The sequence below is a fragment of the Oncorhynchus clarkii genome, chromosome 4 (assembly GCF_045791955.1).
Source record: "Oncorhynchus clarkii lewisi isolate Uvic-CL-2024 chromosome 4, UVic_Ocla_1.0, whole genome shotgun sequence".
Lineage (NCBI taxonomy): Eukaryota > Metazoa > Chordata > Actinopteri > Salmoniformes > Salmonidae > Oncorhynchus > Oncorhynchus clarkii.
This window is the reverse complement of record NC_092150.1, coordinates 64,819,172-64,841,802: the sequence shown is the minus strand read 5'-3', so window position 1 is coordinate 64,841,802 and position 22,631 is coordinate 64,819,172. Positions and strand designations below refer to the sequence as shown.

Below are 22,631 nucleotides of genomic sequence, written 5' to 3'. Positions count from 1 at the left end.
ATGGGGGATACAACCATTCCAGCTCTGGAAATTTTGCTGCGAAAAGACAGAATCATTAGATCACGTGTTTTGGTACTCTCCATATGTAGCTTGTTTTTGTTCGCAAGTCCAGGAATGGCTGAAGAATTGCAACATTTACGTGGAGCTAACTTTGCAAATAGCACTGCTGGGTGATTTGAAAAGTCATAGTCAATCAATCAATAATAGAATAATACTTTTAGCAACAACAACAAAAATCTTTCATTTACAATCTGTAGAAACTATGAGGATAGAAAGGGTTCAGAACTTTTGTGAAACATCACAGCACATTTGAAAAATATATGGCAAATATAAATAACAACAAAATGGATGGAGATACCTTAAGAGAGAGATGGGAGAGGTTGAATGGAGCTGAAGGGTGAGACTAAAAACAACACGATAACTAATGTAAAATATACTGTGTCCGTAAAACATATACAGGTCCAGAACTTTTGTGAAACAGCAAAGTTTAAAATATATGGCAAATAGAAGTCAAACTGGATGGTCTTCAGAGATAGATGGGAGGGAAGGTAGCTGAAAGATAGGACTAAAAACAAACAAAAGATAACTATTGCAAAATACATTGTATCCGTAAAATGTTATAGTATGTATAAGCTGGAAGTAGAAGCCTGAGTATTGTTGTCCATTAGTTTACTCCAATTAGGGGAGCGGGTGGCAGGGTTAGGGGAAAATAAAATGAAAAATATGCCGGCTACAGTGGCTAGCAGTTAGCGTTAGCATACTGTCCTGTACCTCACAGCAGGATGTGATGGAAAATGTTATGTTTGTGCTTTTCTAATAACCAATTTTTGTGTGACTGATTGAACAAATCCTCACTATCAGTATCTGCAATTTGGCAGTACGCCGAGAACCTTGTTCTGAGAATGAAAGATATCTTAGTTTCAAGGTTTCAGCTTAGAGAGAAGAGGCCTCGTGAGGTATTGGTCTGTCACGTGCATGACCCAGTATTGGTCGGTCACATGAATGAAGCAAACGTCAAGGACTAATTCATTACGAATAAGTTAAAATATAACTTGTATGTAAGAGAACTAACGGGACTGCCCCGGTGGAGCTCCTAATCAACATGTGTACTTGGTGCATTGAGTTGTTTGGAACCTCTCCAGGGCGCTGATAATAAATAATGATTCATTTAAGATTGACTTCGAGTGTCCCTGTGTAGAATTTCCATGACAGGGATTAGCATATGAAAACTAGCATAATGGACAAACAAATACCCATCTGCTTATGCATGAGTGGACAGGGATTAAAGGCTCTTCCAAATATGTAGGATCAATGTAGGCCTAACTCTACTATTAGGTCTAACCTTTACCAAATAGGCTACATGTGAGTGGATCCAATCACAGTAACTATTCGGTGAACACAAAACAAAACAAGAATCTTGATAACATTGCTGACATTTTGGACTGGACTCTCCAAGTGGGTATATTTCCATTTTCAAGACTTAGCCTAGGCTAAAGACCCATCTGACATATTACCCAGCGGGAAATGTCATATTCAGGTACACAATAGCTAACTTTGCTAACTTCAGTGAAGGATGGTCCTTGCCAAGTCTTTGTGTGGCCTATCCTAACCCATCATTAGTGAGATGAGAGCGGAGCAGCTGGTCTAGCGGTTGTGTTAGGGACTAGAGGGGTGACGGGGCAGGGCACTGGGGGCCTTGCCCAAACAATACCCCACACTCCCTTCAATCACAGCCTGACATAATTACCCCCCTCACAGTCAAACGCTAATGAGATGAGCCCCAACTGGCCGAGCGTGCTTGGGACGGTGCAAAGCTACACCAAATCTAATTTCAGAACAACATCTCTACTTAGGTCTCTTCTGGGAGGTGTAAATTAGGTTCAGATCAACAGGAGATTTAGACACTTACTCCAAAATGGCCTCCTAGAAACAAGGATTCTAGACAGAAAATCTACATGGATGGTTAAGCTGCCTAAATTCATTAGACACCATAAAAAGCACAGAGGGGAGCAGTTGCTGGCCCTTTTTAACTGGAAACAATGGTTCCCGTATTCCCTCCAAAATGTGAGCCTATCCCGGGCTTGACCTTTCAAACAACTGGAATTGGTCGTACAAGGGCTTGCAAGAGTGGGGGACGATGAAGAATGGAACAGAGACATGTTGAGCTACAGACCTGACACCCACTATTGATGCACAGGGTTGAGTGATGAGTGTTAAATCCTTTGTGATGGAGTGAGTGCCAACTTGCCCTTCATCGATACGCTTGGGTGTTCTTTAGTATTAATAGAGCGCTCAGGGGAATGCCAAGCATCCTTCCTGCATGTCTTGGGCCACCTCCGTGTTTATTCCCGGCCCATGTGTCACTGTGCTCAGCTCAGGTTGCCTCTCCCAACTGCCCATCATCTCCCTGGTAACCTAACACCCCGGTGACGGCCTGGGCTCGACCTGCATTACGTAAAGCACCCCATGGATCTGGATGTCTCCACGGGGCCAAAATAAGAACCTGGGAGAATCTATGCTTATGGTGTACAGACAGAGCCTGTAGTAACCTCGAGAGAATGACAGTTGCTGGAACTCAAGCATGGAATTTTACTGCACTGTCCCTGTCACTCCACAAACAACTGCTGATCTGATATCAGGAGGACCTTAACTTGGTCTTGATTAAGATGTTGGCTAGCAGTGTACCACCCTGTATCCCACTGCTGGCTTAACTCTGAAGCTGAGCAGGGTTGGTCCTGGTCATTTACTGGATGGGAGACCAGATGCTGCTGGAAGTGGTGTTGGAGGGCCAGTAGGAGTCACTATTTCCTCTGGTCTATAAAAAAAAGAAATATCCCAATGCCCCAGGGCAGTGATTGGGGACATTGCCCTGTGTAGGGTGCTGTCTTAACCCCAGTGTCCTGGCTAAATTCCCTTTCTAACCATGCCCAGCTTCCAATGGGCTCTTTCATCCCTGTAACTATTCCCCAGGTTGTTGCTGTAATGAGAATGTGTTCTCAGTCAACTTATCTGGTTAAATAAACAAATAAAAATGTCACCTTACATGGAGTAGTTAACCATGGCAGAACATTACATCAAACATTGGGAGGAGTCTTAAACAGGAAATTGAACCACCAATCTGTTCACCTCTGGAACACAACCTCTCAATAAAAAGCTTTACAGCCAACCATCTGATGGGCCTGTTTTACCCAGAACCACCGTGGTGAAGCCAAAGGCACCCCTGAAGTAATTATGAGGCTTGCTGCTGTCACGGCCATGTATAATTAGAGAGGAGGGTCATGGGGCGGCCTGGTTCCAAACCGGAGGAATTTCCTTCGCCTTGTTCTAGGTCGGCAGCGGCCGAGAGCTAATTTAGAAACGGGGGGATTCTTTAGAAGGGCTCCTTGGTTCTCCAGAGGTCTGGAAAACTGTGTCGTCTGTTACAGGTTGGTTGACTCAGAAAGCCGGATGTATCAAATTCTTTGCTCAATGCTATTTTCTCTCAAGGTTATATTTGACCGAAGAGGGACGGTAAAGACGCTTCAACCTATTTTTCCGGGTTGGATCGTCTTGTGGAAAACCAGGTCACCCAGAGAGTTGGAGAAATGGTTATCCGACACAGAGATTTCATCTAGAGACAGGAAGAGGAAGGCGATAGGCGATAGATGATCACTTACAAACGCAGCTCTCAAGAAGATGATGACCTCACACAATCAGGAAAGACATTCCCCCTCCTCAACAGACATCTACCCTGCCCCCACCCCAATGGACAGTTATCATGCTGAATAGCCACAGTTGTACAACTGAATGCATTCAACTGAAATGTGTCTTCTGCATTTAACCCAACCCCTCTGAATCAGAGAGGTGCAGGAGGCTGCCATAATAAACATCCACATCTTCGGCGCCCAGGGGAACAGTGGGTTAACTGCCTTGCTCAGAACGACACATTTTTACCTTGTCAGCTCAGGGATTTGATCCATCAACCCTCTCGGTTACCAGCCCAACGCTCTAACCACTCGGCTACCAGCCGCCCCTGAACACAGTCCATCTCTGCACTTATACTGGGAGGCCGGAGGCAAATAATTGAATCATGGATGTAAATATCCAAACCTACTAGTTCTTCTAACACTAGAAGTCTACAACACCCCAAGAATATACTCTGAACTTTTCAGCGCTCAGGTAAGCACATGTATGTGCAACCCTGAAACAGAACTAGCCTGCAGCTGACTTCAAGCACCAAATCAAATGGCTCTGTACAGGATGCCATAGACAGCCTAGAGCTCTGGCTGGGATGGATGACCTATATTTACATCAATATTATGTCTGGAATTCTGAGCCTGGACTGAGCCTCTGGTATGGCTACAGCACCCATTGGTCTTTGGCATTGGTGTCAGCACAGCCATTGGTCTTTGGCACCGGTGTCTGCACAGCCATTGGTCTTTGACATCGGTGTCTGCACACACAGAAACCAGGGAAAAGGCAGAGTGACCCGGATGCACCCATGTCCCCAGGCGACGCCAAGCCCATCCACCGTATCCTACCTCCTAATGAACCGCAATGAACTGGAATAATTATGAAACTCGTACGAGGAGAATAGCTATCAAAGGCACACAATTGAAACACGCACAACAACAAAAAAAAGCACGCGCGTTACATAAGCGTGCTCTGCAATGAAGATGTTGTTTAAGGACATGTAAAGGGGGATTGAAATAGAGCCGCTTGCCTGGGTAAACATCAGACAGAGTGACGGAAAGAGAGAGCGGGTTGAGGAGTACAGCAGATAGCAATCTCTTGATAGGGGGGTACTGAAAGAGTATACTGTCAGTACGTTTGGATTGAATTTGTGTAAAAAAAAAACAGATTGTCCCCATATATGAGGAGCAAAATGGAGGGTGAAAAAAGACGATAAACCAACTGCAGACTTGATGCAGTGGCTCCAAGAATAGAATCCTCCCTTCATGTGGATCACAGTCTGCACAGAAACAAACCGTAGGGGTTGGAGTAAAAACACCAGCTCTGCATAAATACCACCCTTGAAACCACAACTATACATCGAGATTAGAACAAGAGCAATTCATTGTGTCACTGCTGTAAGGAGAGAGGAAGATTTCCTATGAACTCAAATGTCAACACAATGGCGGGAGGTGGAAACGTGTACAATAAAATGCAGGCGATCCTGCACACTAGGGGTTTAACTGGCGAAAAGGGATCTCTCAAAATGCAGGCGATCCTGCACACTAGGGGTTTAAATAGCGAAAAGGGATCTTTCAAAATGTCCAGTCCAATGTCCAAACAAAACAAATGGGAATAACTGACAATTCAATCATCCCTTAATCACTAGACCTTTGTTCCATTTAATTACAGGGTCGAGTGGATTAGCAATCTGAGTTTGTCTGATGTTAGCCTAGCTACAGTATCGGAAGATACAGCCATGCTGCAGGACGATCGCAGTAGTGTCCTCCTAACGCGATAGTTATAGAAGAGCTCCTGATCCATCCACTCAGACATTACAGACATTGTCATGGCAGAGCTGCCCTACTTCAGAGTCCAGCTCTCTCTCTCGGGCCTGTATCCATTCACATCTCCAGTGGTTATGGCATTCAGTTAGGGGGGGGGGGGTCACAAGAAATTACAAAGGAAACAATTCAATATTTGTGGTTTAAAAAAGGCAGAGCCTGTACAGGTCATCCTGGGTTAGTGAAAGGCAAGTCGATGTTATCTTACGTTCTCCTAACACACCAGCCAGACTGGAAGAATGAAATAGTAGCAGCAGAGATGACAAAGTGAGGAGAACTGAGTCTGACCTTGTTTCTGGACCTACGCAGTACCTGATGCGCTGCACTGAAGGTAAGTAGCTCAATTAAAAGCAGAGATGCTGCGATCAATCGGAGTCTGCCAGGCCCTGTGCTCATCAACCGGCCGGGGGAGGTGGGGGGGGCTCAGTATTAGTTAGTTCCCCACAGCACACACACACAGACAGGCAGGTGACTCAGAACAGCTCTAGATCCACCCAGGCTCCAGGAGGTGACAGACAATGTGCCCTAGCCCGGCCCAGTGCCTCTGGCTGGGAGGGTGGATGAGGGAGGGCAGGGTGCCGACTGCTGAGTGCTGAAATGTAGGCCAGAACAATGAAACTCCGGCCTGTTGTTTCCGCAGGTGAGGACAAACAGAACATCGGCGCATTGCTATATTCCATCATCGCCAAGGGTACCAATTAGGAACTGTTGACTGCTTGTGTCATAACTAACTAGAAGGGTTCCCAAGGTAACAACACTTCCTTTGGGTGTGTGCTGTCTGTGTACATTCAAGTTGCTAGGGGGGCTACTGGGACACAGAGTTCTCTAAACTGAAGGCGCTGCTATTGAGAGAGTCATTCTCCTATTCATCTCTCATAAGGCAGTGACATTCACAAGCGTCTGAAGCTCTCTCTATGTGTGTGTACGCTCCAAAATACATCTGAAAACACTAACGAGATGCTAAATGATTCTGTGCGTTTGTTTAAATGATCCCAACAAAGCAAGGCCTTGAGCAGATCTCCGCAGCACAGCCCACAAAATGTCTCGATGACCTGAATATGTAGAGTCTTTGTTTGGGTAGCCCTAAGGCAGACTGTGGCTGGCCAGCTGTTAATGGTTATGGTGGTTGTGGGAGATGGGTGGCCAGTCCAGAAACCCCAGTCCCAGACACAGCTCCCCAGGGAAGGTAGAGGGTAGAGGGGGCTGGGCTGGGTCCTGACATCTGGAACTGTGGAGGTTACGACCGCAGTACAGACAGGGGGCTGCCAACAACATTCTCTAACCTGGCAAAGCCACAACACCACACAAGGCAGGCATACCCCCCCCTACTAGAAACTATTAGGCCAAGTCCTACAGTGGACTTGTTGATAAGCAAAAGTTTGCCACAGACTTCTTGTATGTTCATGTTGGGCTGGTAGGAGTAGTATGCAGTAGCGCAGGGAGTAGGGCCTACTCAATCCAAATGTAAGAGTTGTAGTCTTGACGATTGGAAATAAAACATATTTCCCAATGTAGCTAGAAACTAGGGAGAGAAACAGGGATATGCAAGAAGTGAGTCCTGAACCACAAAAATAGAGTGGATTTGGAGTCTCTACTAAATCTCAATTTAATTCCTTCCAGTGATCCAACCAGCTAAGACACACTACTGCCAAAAGGACATGACTTTAGTTTCCATTTGTGTCATCGTTACTTTCCAATAGAAAGTGAAACACCCTTATCCGGGAACAACAGTGTGGAAAGAGTTGGACTAGAATCCGTAGCTTCAGACCTAGTCATTTATATAACAGCAGACTCTTAGCTAGAAGATGCAGTGAAACTTAAAATGGGTCATACACGAGAGATTCTCTCGCTCTCTCTCTCTTCTGTTGCTAATAATGCTCGTATTGTGCTGTATTGTTTGTGTTATGGAGGAGTGGACCTCCTATATATGATGAGAGTCCATACCTTCCACACTGTCGGAGCAGGATGTGCCGATGCCTGTGTCACCGCTGTCAGAGGCACCGCTGTGGCGTCTCCCACGGTTACTGGTACCGGGGGCAGAGGAGGTACCCTGCCATGACGACTCACACCCCGGGACCCATCCAGGAGGGCTGGTGTTGGAACCTAAAAAACAAGACCCCCAGTCAAGGAAGAAGCATTTGTTAGAAACACTCACTGTTTACTACACTGTACTAGTCTGTTTCAGCACCAACAAAGGTCAAGCCAACTTCAACTTTTATAAGTCCTGTGTTTTCATAATAGATTCAAATGAACTAGCCTACCACCCATGGTAGCCCAACAGCTAGGCCGAACTCTAACATGAAGCCAATAAATGCTGTCTTGGTGTTTTACCTTATCTCTAACCGATAAGAGGATCGGGATTGTTTGATCGTTATTAAAGTCAGCAAATAGAATCTGCACAGCTAGAGACCCTAATAACAGCTGCTAGCTTAGCTCAACTGGCATATGTTTTGGTTGGAGACGGACTGACTACATTTCTGTTGCTCTACACCCCCTTCCCCTCCTAGTAAACACACAACTAGTTGGCAAAAAAAACGGACTCAACAATCCCTGAAGTCTGGTTGTATGCTATAACTAAACAAGATCTACTTTCCTCTCAATTACAGTCAATGTGATTGTGTTATACAGTCAGATATTTAAAAATAAATGTATTTAACCTTTATTTAACTAGACAAGTCAGTTAAAGAACACATTTTTATTTACAATGACTGCCTACCCCGGCCAAACCCTAACAACGCTGGGCCAATTTTGCGCCGCCCTATGGGACTCCCAATCGTGGCCGGCTGTGATACAGCCTGGAATTAAACCAGGGTCTGTAGTCACGCCTCTAGCACTGAGATGCATTGCCTTTAGACCCCTGCGCCACTCGGGATAATATAGAGATAGTGGTACTGAGGGTGTAGTGTTGATAGTCGACTGATACAGTGGTAGTGCACATATTGACTAGGAAACACTCAGTTCCTGAGTGGAGAGATAAACCCGGTAGTACAACATGACACAGCGTCACTGAAATCTACCAAGCAGGGATGTGGCCTATACGCTCAGGTCAAAAAAGACTACACAGCTTAGAATTAAACTAGCCCAAAGGCCGGCAGATGTCTCCTCATCTTACCGGTAGTGGAAAATGGTGTTTATAAAAAAACGTATGCATATTTTCTCCATTTTGTTCCACCGTCTCACCATTAAATCGAGTTAAGGAGGAAATTGACGCCTTTGCAGCCTGGATGGAGAATGTTTTATGTACGACCTTGTCCACGGATACGCAGCCGCTGCATACAATACCTTTGGACGGTAAGATGAAACGACTCAATATCGCCATCTGCCGACCTTCGGACTAGATTTAAACCAAATGATGTTCCAATCCCAATACTGGATTTTTCCCCCCAACATTTCAGGGGAAGCTTCAAGATGAAAAACACAGATAGGACTGTTTAGTATCAAACAAAAACAAGGGATCGTAGATAAGTAAACCTATTTTTGAGATAATAACTAAGAAAAAAGGCAGAGGACTTTATACTATTTTGTGCTGACTGAGCAAACACATGAGACACGGAAGCCAGACCAGAAGTGCCCACGGTTCTGATTCTCTGTCTGCTCAGACCTCTAATCCAATTGTTTCCCTTGATTTACTGAGTCACAAAACACAAAATAACTTTTGCCTCCTGTGATATTCAGTTGTTAGACAGTATGCTAGGCCCTAGTCCACTGCTAAGCTACACCAATCCACAACTACAGCAAACCAGTCAGTCGCCCATTATAAAAACACAGTCCCGTCTAGTGAAAACAAACCCTCTCTCCCAGGCACATGGAAATGAAAGCTGAGGCTACACGGAAATATTTCCTGAGTCATTTCAGATGACAGGAGGGATTTTCGGTTTCAGATTCCTAAGGGATGCATTCAGGCACTTGTCCTTATCACATTGAGTAACTGTTATGTGTGTATGGGTAATGATTGAGGTCAGGTTAGACATAGTGAGGTTCGGGCAAGTCCCAAACACACCGTAGTGCATCCCAACAGTCCATGTCTGTCTTTACACACTGCAGGGGCTGTATGTCCTCTTTGTCTGCAAACTATTCTGAGTGTGTAATCCGTTTAGACAGAAGTCATTAAGGCTGTCCTATTTTGTGCCATCAGGCAGGAGGCTGAGGAGGGTGCAGCTCAGATGTGCTCTGCAACGTTACTCCACATGGAGAGGTGACTGTCCTCCTGCTCTGCTCTGACCATCACCAGGGCACTTGCTGAAGCACACTCCTGTTACAATGCAGTGTAGGTGGCGGAATACTTTTGCTTGTAGATAAGACGTTATATCAAATTGCTCTAATACCTATGTAGTAACACTATATTACTTTAGTAAGAACATTGCTACTTATCGTAGCCTACAGTTGGCCAATTGTGTAGTGTTTTGGGGGGTTATTACACAATAATAAGAATATTACATAGTTGTGTAAGAGGCATGGATAATTATCCAATCTACAGTGACCACATACCAGAATCCTATTTCTCTTTACAGTTTCCTTGACGCTCCCTCTCTCTCTACCAGGAATCAGTGCATCAATTGTGATAGGCATCAGCAGCAGAGAGAGGTTGAACTAGACCTGCTACATGATCACTCTCCCATTTCTGACGTGTCTTAAATCTCGAGGGCTCTGTCCAGACAGCCCCTTACATCATCATGCCAAAGGCCTCCACTCCACTCCTGCTCCCAGCCTGCCTGCCTGCATATGTGGCACATCACAAGTACCTGTGATTTCTAGCATAATTCTGAACGCTGGAATCTCCCTGTGGATGTAACACTTGGTGAGGGTGAACCTACAGTGAGCACGGCTCAGATTGAGGTGATTGAGCTGTCGGATTCCACTCTCTAATCACTGCCCAGATATATTAGCCATTCCAAAATTGCCTACATTCTCAATATACCTGTCCTAAAACTGAGCCTGGTGAAACCACTCATATAAACTAGGAGTCCTTAAATAAAGAGGATCGTAAAATAACGATATAATTGATATGCCTTTTTAAAGCCAACATATTGTAACACTATGGAGAACAAGTTGATCGTGTAAATTCCTCATCTGTTTTATGGAGGAGTGCGCCCAGGCAATTTAGAATGTAGTACTTGGGTTTTGCAAAAATAGATAGATTATTGAGATCACAAAAGCACGGGGGACCCGCCAAGCCCCATTATGACACTGCAGTGGCTATGCTCATCTGATTCAGCAGTTTGCTGGGCGCCGGAGAACATTATGCTTCGGGAGCATATCAAGTTTGTTGTTCGTTGTAGGCTAAATCAAAACGTGATGCTCTATTTGTAGGGCTGGTACTCTATCTGTTGGCCACTTTAGATGATCTAGCTAGTAGGCTAGCTAGATTGATAGTTAACTATCAATCTGGCCAAAGCCACAGTAATTGACAGGGCTAGCTGTCACTGACTCACTGGACAGGAAGACAAAGGACGCGCGGGGGTAAGTCCGTCATAATATAATTCTAGTGACACAATGCCGCTAACTACATCACAATGTTACAATGTAGCTTGGCTAGACATCTTTCGAATGTTGATTACAGAAACAGAAATCGTAGGCTATAAGAGCGAGCAGTTAGCTAAATGCCCCCGATAATGAAAGAAAATCCGGTCATGAACAATTAATTGATAGTCATCCATTCAAGCATTTCTGTTACAATGTCTCATCATCAACGATGTCTCATCATTTTAAAGAAGCACCAGATGCTCCGGGAGAGCAAACGTTAGCAGCTCGCTCGCTAGCAGAAACCCTTATGTATTAGCCTAGCATCAGCTAGCTAGCTGAAGGTTCACCGTTATACGAGCCTGATCAAGCCTCTCGTCTGGTCAGACATTATTGGCATACAAATATCAGCACAGTAATGTTATTATTGAATAAAAATATAAATAATAAGATCTTACCCGTTTTAAAGGTATCGAACCCATCCTCAAATTCATTTCTGCCCCACATTGTGACTGGTTTTATGCGCCCGATCGCAGTGGAACTCCGAAAATAGATCCCACAAGAAAAAAGAAAAACGTGATCTCACAAAGGATGGAAGATTCCTCAAGAGGTTGTCATGATTACATGACGGGAAAGGGCAGTCATTAAAACTGAAACGAAACGGCTTCCTATTATAACACGTCTTCTGTCCAAAACGAGCTCCATAAATCTGAAATCTTGGGAAGGTTGACTGAAGAACTTACTGTCGACTCGCTGGCAAGAGCAATGCATGTAAGGATGTGATCTCACTGAGTGCGTGCTACAGCTCCTCTTCCCGAAAGGCTCAGTCTCCTCCCCCTCTACTCAGTGCCAAGGCCACTGCAGCTAGACAAGGGTTGAGTGTTCCTTGGCGACTCTAAGCATAGCCAACCGGGCATCACACAGTATTCTAAAATACTGATAATCGTTTCCCTGTGTGTGGCTTTTGGGATTTTGGTGTTGAGCTGCAGTATGCAGTCAAAGGCAAAGCCCCACTGTCTGCAGTCTTGACGGAGAGCCAATTGTACAGGTGCGCAGCGCATCATGAGTAAATTGTGACGTTTCTGGCGCGCTGTCGCTTTTTTTTTTTTTTTTTTTTTGAACGGCAATTTAACAACAAATTAATATATCTAAGGGAAATATACTTGTTACTGTCGTGTAATTAATTAATACATAATAACACCAACGTTCTACCCCAAGACTGCACTTCCATTAAGTAGGTAAACAAGGCAAGGTTACCCGAAAAGAAAAGGATCAGCTAAGGTCATGTCAGCTGGTCAAAAGGTCATATCAGCTGGCAACTTCTCACAGGGAGATTTTTTGTTTGTTTACAGAAATGTTTGAAGCTCTGTGGAAGACACCTGGTCAAGGCTGCTAGACAGCAACACAGCTGTCAGTCAAGACAGGAAGAGGAGCTATTGAGTTGCCTAGTGGGGAAACCAGTGGGACCAGTTAGTGACGTTCCTAATTTTTTACAAATTTTATTTAACTAGGCAAGTCATTTAAGAACAAATTCTAATTTACAATGACAGCCTACACCCGCCAAACCCGGAAGACGCTGGGCCAATTGTGCGCTGCCCTATGGGACTCCCAATCACAGTCTGTTCTGATACAGCCTCGATTCAAACCAGGGTGTCTGTAGTGACACTTCTAGCACTGAGATGCAGTGCCTTAGACCGCTGCGCCACTCGGGAGCCTCATATAAGTCTCATATAAGCCTGCCTACTACACATTCCTAAAGGGTCACATTCCTACTAATGACAATTTTCTACGCTCATCCTGAAATGATAAATGGCACTTTGGGAACTTCCGATAAGCACTTGAACTGAACAGTTTGTTTTTTTGCGGGCAGTAAATGTCCCTTTAGACCTAGTCCTCTCACTTCTGCTTTGCTCTCTTTATTCCCTATCACTTAGTTATGTGCTTCACTGTCCAGCTTTGTTCCTCTATTGTGGAAAAAAAACTACCGCTTCTTAGACTTACTTTCAATGAGAATTACAGATCTAAAAGTCACAGATCTATAAGTCACATTTCTATGTGAATTTGGTTGGTAGCCCAAAAAGTTACATATTGCAGCTTTAACCTAAACCCATACCAAACCCGTTATCATGAGAATGTTTATTTCTATACAATATTTCCTTGGGAAAAACAGACTGCCATAATAATGTGTCAATAAGCAACATTTCAGCAAACACAATTCCACAACTCATCCTCCTAAGTTCATATAGATACTTCCCTTTAAGTTTGAACAGAGGAGCTTCCTTAGCAACCTACCATGGTGCCAACAAATTGACAAATTGTGACGAATCATTGTTCATGACACAGTAAGATCACAATATGACAGAGGTCATTCCCTGGCCATCAACAGGTTTTAACCGAGCGAAGAATATTTGGAAGGAACACACAGAACACACAGACAAAAACATCTGAAAAATCACAGACAAAACACATGTAGTATTTTAATGTGAACTGCAGTTTTGCATCACGACCAGACTGTAAAATTGGTCAGCTATGATACCAGAGGACCGATCCAAATCAGTTCCAACGCTACAATGACATGAACTGTCTGCAGTCATTCAGCATGAGACCGTTTCAGGCCGAGGGGAACAGCCCCGATGCATAATTATTTGTGTACCGTATTGTCCCTGTTCAATTACCCATACTGTCTCAATTAAATAAATGACATTCTTTCTGTGTCTGCATACAAATGCAATTATCTCAATAGATGAGCTAAGCAGAGCTGCCAAAAGACATGAGACACATGGGAAAGTGTGTGTTCTTAATCACTAAATGTTTGTTTTTTTGTGTCATGTAATTGAAGACTTATCAACACAAAATGAGAGCACATGATGGTGGCACACTCCTCCTGCCCGCTTTTGATCAAGTTAACGCATAAAATATATGGCAAGTATGATGTCAGTGTAACAATGTTCATGAAGTAAGGCAAAGATAGTGTTTTGTTAATGCATTTCATTCCCCCAAGGTTTAGAGTTTTGGCAAATTCAGCTCTGACCTAATAGCAAAAACATTAAGGGTCAAGCCCAAATCATACATCAATATCAACATTGGAAATTTGGTCTAAATTTATTCTAATGATATAAGGAAATGGGAAGTATGAAAACAGACCACAGTATTTACAGGTACAAGAACTTCCAGATGGCAAACTGTTATAAACAAGAACAAAACTGAATTTCCCAACAGGTCTGAACATGACATGCATCACTCCAGCTTATTACACAATCATCCATTTCCATCATCCACATGAGTTATTGAGAACACTCTCCCGTTCACAGTCAACTAATTGACAAGATAGTACTTTGCGCTCAAAAAAGTGCTTAAAAAAGAGGGTCACAATGTACAGTGCCTTCAGAAAGTATTCCTACCTCTTGACCACAGGAGGTTGGTGGCACCTTAATTGGGGAGGACGGGCTCATGGTAATGTCAGGAGCAGAATGAGTGGACTGGTTCAAATATATCAAACACATGCTTTCCATGGTTTCCATGTGTTTGATACCATTGCATTCACTCTGTTCCAGCCATTACTATGATCCGTCCTACCCCCTTATTCCACATTTTGTTGCGTTACGGCCTGAATTCAAAATTGATTAAATAAACTCAGCTAATAAACTCACTGTCAACTGTGTTTAACTGCAGCAAACTTAACATGTGTAAATATTCGTATGAACATAACCATATTTAACAACTGAGACATAAACTGAACAAGTTCCACAGACATGTGACTAACAGAAATTGAATAATGTGTCCCTGAACAAAGGGGGGGGGGGGGTCAAAATCAAAAGTAACAGTCAGTATCTGGTGTGGCCACCAGCTGCATTAAGTATTGCAGTGCATCTCCTCCTCATGGACTGCACCAGATTTGCCAGTTCTTGCTGTGAGATGTTATCCCACTCTTCCACCAAAGCGCCTGCTAGTTCCCAGACATTTCTGGGGGGAATGGCCCTAGCCCTCACCCTCCGATCCAACAGGTCCCAGACGTGCTCAATGGGATTGGGATCCGGGCTCTTCGCTGGCCATGGCAGGACACTGACATTCCTGTCTTGCAGGAAATCATGCACAGAATGAGCAGTATGGCTGTTGGCATTGTCATTGTCATGCTAGAGGCTGGTGGCATTGTCATGAGCCTGCAGGAATGGTACATGAGGGAGGAGGATGTCTTCCCTGTAACGCACAGGGTTGAGATTGCCCGCAATGACAACAAGCTCAGTTTTTCAGAGTCAGTAGAAAGGTCTCTTTAGTGTCCTAAGTTTTCATAACTGACATTAATTGCCTACCGTCTGTAAGCAGTTAGTGTCTTAACGACCATTCCACAGGTGAATGTTCATTAATTGTTTATGGTTCATTGAACAAGCATGGGAAAGAGTGTTTAAACCCTTTAAAATGAAGATCTGTGAAGTTATTTGGATTTTTACGAATGATCTTTGAAAGACAGGGTCCTGAAAAAGGGACTTCCCTTCTTTGTTTGCTGAATTTATATACTGTTCTCATCCATCTACAAACAATACCCCATAATGAAATGTTTGAAAATTTATTGAAAATTAAATACAGAACTATACAGTAAAAGTAAACATTTTTGACACCTACTCATTCAAGGATTTTTCTTTATTTTTTACTATTTTCTACATTGTAGAACAAGCAAAAAATAAAGAAAAATCCTTGAATGAGTAGGTGTCTCCAAACCTTTGACTGGTACAGTAAATATTCACACCCCTGAATCAATACTTTGTAGAATCAACTTTGGCAGCGATTAAAGATGTCTTTCTGGGTAAGTCTCTAAGAGATTTCCACCCCTAGATTGCGCAACAATTGCCCATTATTCTTTTAAAAATTCTTAAAGCTCAGTGAAATTGGTTGTTGATAATTGCTGGACAACCATTGTCAGGTCCTGCCATATTTTCAAAACTGTAACTCAGGGACATTCACTGTCTTCTTGGTAAGCAACTCCAATGTATATTTGGCTTTGTATTTAAGGTTATTGTCCTGCTGAAAGGTGAATTCATCTCCCAGTGTCTGGTGGAAAGCAGACTGAAGCAGGTTTTCCTCTAGGATTTTGCCTGTGCTTAGCTCCATTCCATTTATTTTTTATCCTGAAAAACTCCCAAGTCCTTAACGATTACAAGCATACCCATAACATGATGCAGCCACCACTATGCTTGAAAATATAGAGAGTGGTACTCAATAATGTGTTGTATTGGATTTGCCCCAAACATAACACTTTGTATTCATGACAAAAAGTTAATTACTTTGCCACATTTTTTGCAGTATTACGTTATTGCCTTGTTAAAAACAGGATGCATGTTTTGGAATACTTTTATTATGCATAGGCTTCCTTCTTTTCACTCTTTTAAAAATCATGTTAAACACTATTATTGCAACTTAAAACTATCCATGCAACTTATTATGTGACTTGTTAAGCACATTTTTACTCCTGAACTTATTTAGGCTTGCCATAAGAAAGGGTTTGAATACTTATTGACTCAAGACATTTTAGCTTTATATTTGTAATTATTTTCTAAAAAAAATTGACATTTTGTGGTATTGTGTGTATGCCAGTGACAAACAAATCTCGATATAAACAATTTTAAATTCAGTCTGTAACACAATAAATTGTGGAAAAAGTCAAGGGGCGTGAATCATTTCTGAAAGCACTGTACCTGCACTCTAATTCTCTGTTCCCATAGGATAACACTTTGGAGAACCCTTTTGGTTCCAGGTATAAGAGGGTTCTACATGGAACCCAAAAGGGTTCTACCTGGAACCAAAACGGGTTCTCCAATGGGAACAGCCAAACAACCCTTTTGGAACATTTTTTAAAATTAAGAGTGTAGGATAACGATTGGTCAATCACTACTTCTAATAAGTATTCTACTGTCATAGATAGTACAGTGATGATAACCACGGCCTCTGATGAGTTTGGTAACTGTTTGGGTCATGCTTGAACAAGAACACCTGTGTATTAGAGGAGCTAAGTTGTGCATGCATCTCTAGACACAGAGTAGACATGTTGTTCTGGATGGAACCCTGGCACTGCAGGACACCACAAACCGTCCCCACGACAACAGTAGCTCTTTCAGCCAAACAGCACGGCCCACTCCCTCCCATTCGGAGTCTGAACAGTAGACTACACTTCAGCACAGAACAAAGAACACTTCACATTTACCAAACAATCCTTGGGCTGTTAACAGTGCACATTTATGTGTGATTGAACTCACGTCTTTGGTTATTTTCAGATGCACCTTTTATGAGCAGAAAAAAATACTTTGAGGAAACATTCAATAAGCTAAGGTGACCAGATTTTGGAAATTAAAATGTTTGCAATAGTCCTTTCAATTTAATTATAATTTATTTATAACACAAATTGATTACCCATCGGGGACATTTTTGGGGACAGCTTTAGCCGGGGTCAGGCCACCAAAACCATGGACTGTACCCAGAAATTGGGCGAGTCTGGTCACCCTACAATAAGAGGTGGCTTGTAACTAGGCCTATTACAAAACCACATCTGGAATGTGTCTAAGTCAGGGAGAATTCCAATACAACTAGCTAATAATGGAATGCATTACTACAATATTGTTTAAAGAAAGCCTAATTCTCCAAAGCAAACGTTTTGGTATCAAAGCAGAAGTCTGGCACTCAGCCCTTATTAGAGAGTAATGAACAGTCACTACCCAGCACACAAACACAACATTTCCTCTCAGAGGACTCTGAATATCTCAGTGTTCCACTGACGACAGCAGGGACCTGCTCTTTTGCTGCTGTTTTTCCCTCCACCACCTCAGATGAGGTGGATTACATGCACAATTTCCAGATCATTGTTGAAATATATATCAAGAGGGACTTTGGGCAAACGGAGCGGTGTCAGAATCAGTGTTTTTGTGTATGTTATCAGCTTGCTGCAGACTGCTCCCTGCCCCCCACTTCCTGTCTCTCAGCCAGGAAACCAATGACTGGGCCTGGATACACTACTACAGCCAACCTGCACACTGAGCCCGCTGTCCTAGCACACAGCACTGACACATGTCAACAGAAAACCCTGGCCAGACCATGTGTTACACTAACATACCAGTACACTAGCATGACCACTACATGTTTATGGCTCATTAGCTGTTTCCAAACCGCAACTTTTACACATTTCTGCCCAAAATAGTTTATCTGAATAGTACAACGGATGGTGGTATGGTGCTAACAGAACTTGAGAATAAATCAACCACATCAACATGGACTGTAGAATGGAATGCCAGATACAAAAATGCAAAGTCAAAATCTGTTTAAAGTAGCCTTAATCTCAGTTATATCCTAATAGAAGGCAAGTGTCTTCTTTACATATTCACATCGGTTTTAAATAGCACACCCATATTTCTGTGTATTTCTTTTGAGGAGCTTGCTTTGTGAGTAAGTATACACCAACATGAACAAATATGAGAAAAGAGTACGGGTAATACATCTATTCAAGTTTTTAAAAAATCTACTTACACAAATTCTTCTTCATGAGCACTTCGGCACGCAATGCAGAAGCAGAGTGAGGAAGTGGTAAAGGATTCAGAATACGTTGACATGAAACTCAACCCAGGAACTCGATTAGCCAACCACCTTCACAAAACACAGCAACAAAAAAAAGAAGACATTTTGAATACAAGCTGTGCAATGAGAAAGGTCCATGACCCGTACTCCACTTTGTGATTTTGGCCTAGTTTTCAGGAAGAATTCATAAGATCAAAGGAGTAAAACAACATTTAACATTTCTACACATGCTATACATACAAAACAATTTCATACAATCTTTTGGCAGTGAAGCATCAATGCAGAGGGAAACATAATCAAGGTACCAGCTTTATTGCAGAACAGTTGAAGCCTGCTTCCTTCCAGACAGCTAGTAAATCTGCCTCTATGTTCACCATTAGACTGGCTGACTGGGATGTTTAAGTACACTTCTGAAACCATGGATTTAGGTTACTTGTTAATTAGCCTTTTTAATTGGGTGTTTTGTCAGACCTTCTGTCTGTATCCATATAGCTCAATAATGCTAGTCTACATTTTAGACTGGGTCTGGACAGCCAGACTAGACCCATGGTCTCGATTCCAAGGCCTCTACAATATCCCCCGGTCAATTCATTATCATGGTCATTCCAGAAGCTTTCAGCTCCACTTTTAAGTTAAAACAGAAGTCAACTAAACTTCTACAATGGATCTCTCCAGCTCTTACGTCCATCTCTCCCCTCTTTCTCCACTAGATAAGAACATATAGATGCTGTTTTGGGAAGTTGGAGCTGTCATTCAGTGTGAAATTCAAAGGAAGCTGAAAGTTGGTACTCAGAAGAGTCTTTCTACACAGTAAGGGTTCCTTAGTCGGCAGTTATTTTGTCAGTGTTAGTTTCCGGCTTGTCAGGGCAACAGTGTGGGTGTATTGCCCAACTTTTTACATGACACAGCGCAGTAACAACAGTCTCATACACAGTTGAATCCATCTCAGCGTAATAGTACTTGCAGTCTTATCAATATTATCCTTATGTGTAAGACTGAATCCAAACCATGACCGTATTGAGTTAAAAAAAATATTGAATGCACAATGTTGTCAAACTCAGAGACAGCTAGCTTGGAGGTGTTGTCAGTCACGTTAGTCTGCATGAGTTCATACCTCAGGCCTCCAGCTCTTCTGTCAGGAATGATCCTTTTCAGCCTTCTCCCCTCAGCTCCCCTCTCGGCTCCTGCAGCACCCATGAAAAAACAAGCCTGTGAAACATCTCCAGTGTGTTTATGTAACTGTGTACAGCCTGCCAGAGGCACGCAGGCCAGCCTTTCACTGCTGCTCATTCCTATGCAACCCACAGATCTAGTACCACAAGTTTTAGAGGCGCGTTGGAGTAGATTCGGAATCTGAAATGGTTTTTAGCAGCTAGTGATTATCTGTCATCTGTTCCTGATCTACTAAGCCAGTTAGAACAGGAAGGGGCTGTTCTAAGATGCATTCTTATAGGAGTGAAAGAAAGGAGATATCAGTCGTGAATGTGATGCAGTACTTAAATGTTAGATAAAGACAATTTTCCCAAGCAGTTGATAAGTTCTAAAACAAAAAGTAGACCAGACTTACCCTAAAAGACGATCCTCCAAATTGAAAGACAAACCCTGAGGAATAACAGAAATCTCAACCACAAAGAATAAACTGAGGACAAAAGCAAAACAGTCTGTTGAATTGAACAAAGACCACTACACCAAGACATGTGCATTTGGCACATAGCAACTCCGTCGGCTGTTCAGACTGCCAAAACCTGCTGAGAGGAACTACCACTGTGGCTAATAAGTCCTCCATTAGCACTTACATTTCAATAAGGAATACAATCCTTCAGGACGTTCACCTCTTCTAATTTGAATAGGTATAGCTCATTTTATTATAAAAGAAAGTGTTATAGGTCAAACTGCAAATTCTCAAAGTACAGCACTTCTAAAAGCTGTGAAAATTATGAGCACATGCACTTCACATGACATATTATACCTGTGCCAATATTATTCTGACAAAACATTCAATTCTTTGAACTGAGATTAGAATAACCTCAGAAACACTGTAGAGGACAAATGAGAAATACAATGCTCCTGAAAATCAGAATAAAACTGCTGGAAAACAAGAGAAGGCTGACATCATGCAGTGATTGGGTGATGTATGTGGTAGTAGACAGACGGGCGGATGGCTAATCAATGTCTCTTCATTATTGATGAGGCTGCTTCTTCATCTGCAGGAAGTTAGGATCCATTAACTCCTCGTCTTACCTCCTGTTGTCACCCACCTCCGACCTTCCTCCATTAACATCACCATCACACCACCTCACTGGGGACTGTCTGGCTGACATTGAGCAGTCTGACCTACACCAACTAGAACAAAAGACATGCTTCAGCAAGTTGGGTCGATATGATTGTAATGTGTGCAGTGCATCTCCATACGTTACCTTTATGCAAGTGGCTGGTTGGCAGAGCCTGTTCGGTTTGTCGTTCCTAGGGAGATCTGGTTGATTTGTTTCCATCTTCTTAAATGTTACTTATGAGAAGTGATGGATTGATACTATTAGTGTCCACATCTTATAACGAAACAGGACGAGACCCAAATGCAGACACAGGAGGCAGATGGTTTGAGTCTCTGATATTTATTAATAGACAAGGGGCAGGCAAGAGGCAGGTCGAGGACAGGCAGAAGTTCGTAAACCAGGTCAGAGTCAGATGGGTACAGAACGGCAGGCAGGCTCGAGGTCAGGGCAGGCAGAATAATATGGCAGGCGGGGTCAGGGAAGGCCAGACAAGGTCGGAACTGGGAGGACTAGAAAACAGGTACAAGACTAACAGGCTGGTGGAAAAACACGCTGATAGGCTTGCCGAGACAAGACTAACTGGCAACAGACAAACAGAAACCACTGGTATAAATACACAGGGGATAATGGGAACTAATGGGAGACACCTGGTGGGGGGCGGAGACAAGCACAAGACAGGTGAAACAGATCAGTACTCCACCCCCCCCCCCCCCCTCTAGGGGCACATACCTGGTTGACCGGGATGCCGGCGGTGAAAGTCAGCGGTGAGGGCCGTGTCCAGGATGTCCTTAGCGGGGACCCAGCACCTCTCCTCCGGGCCATAACCCTCACAGTCAACCAGGTACTGGAATGCCCTGCCCCGAGGTCGAACACTCAGGAGGCGCCTCACCATGTGTGCCGGATGGCCATCGATGAGACGGGGAGGGGAGGGGAGGGGAGGGAGGGAGGGAGGGAGGGAGGGAGGGGAGGGGAGGGGAGGGAGGCAGGGAGGGAGGGGGGGCCTGGAAACAGATCAGGGTGTGACACATCTTCCAGACTTCCTCCGATCCCATTAGCTTTTTCTGAGGAGCTTTCATGAAGCTTTCCTTTGGAATGCTATCCATGTAGTCATGACAACAGCCATGCTCCTTTTGGTGATATGCTTTCTGGAAGTGGTTAAGAAGATGAAACCATTACATACCACTTCGTAATCATAATACACAGCTTCAGGCCAATGTAGGGCCCTGTCAGTTATCACCCATATTGATTGGTGCCTGCTTTTTTATGACTGAATGAACATAACTTCTGCCTTCAGCAATTTTGCAAGTTTTCATGGAGCGTGTGATATTGACCATTCCATGATGAAAATGTGCCATTTGCAGCCTCATATGAACAAATTAGTCATATTTAAGTTTTACTACCTCATATAACAGCATTATTTCAGGGGCAGCAGGTAGCCTAGTGGTTAGAGACAGGTAGCCTAGTGGTTAGAGACAGGTAGCCTAGTAGTTAGAGACAGGTAGCCTAGTGGTTAGAGACAGGTAGCCTAGTGGTTAGAGACAGGTAGCCTAGTGGTTAGAGACAGTTAGCCTAGTGGTTAGAGACAGGTAGCCTAGTGGTTAGAGACAGGTAGCCTAGTGGTTAGAGACAGGTAGCCTAGTGGTTAGAGACAGGTAGCCTAGTGGTTAGAGACAGGTAGCCTAGTGGTTAGCCTAGTGGTTAGAGACAGGTAGCCTAGTGGTTAGAGACAGGTAGCCTAGTGGTTAGAGACAGGTAGCCTAGTGGTTAGAGACAGGTAGCCTAGTGGTTAGAGACAGGTAGCCTAGTGGTTAGAGACAGGTAGCCTAGTGGTTAGAGACAGGTAGCC

At 43.5% G+C, this 22,631-nt stretch overlaps 1 protein-coding gene across 2 annotated transcripts in view; it reads right to left on the bottom strand.

The window, feature by feature from the left end:
- Positions 1-19,675, bottom strand: part of LOC139407139 (centrosomal protein of 85 kDa-like) — a 74,590-nt gene extending 54,915 nt beyond the window's left edge. The window contains exons 1-3 of one of the 2 annotated variants that reach the window (XM_071150587.1): positions 19,627-19,675; positions 18,465-18,581; positions 7,440-7,598 (exon numbers count right to left, since the gene is read on the bottom strand). In XM_071150587.1, the coding sequence (XP_071006688.1) occupies positions 7,440-7,598; positions 18,465-18,480 (175 nt within the window). In that variant the 5' untranslated portion in view covers positions 18,481-18,581; positions 19,627-19,675. Of the gene's footprint in view, positions 1-7,439; positions 7,599-11,413; positions 11,725-18,464; positions 18,582-19,626 lie in introns of those variants that run through there. The other variant, XM_071150586.1, reaches the window with a different exon arrangement.
- Positions 19,676-22,631: the final 2,956 nt, after the last annotated feature.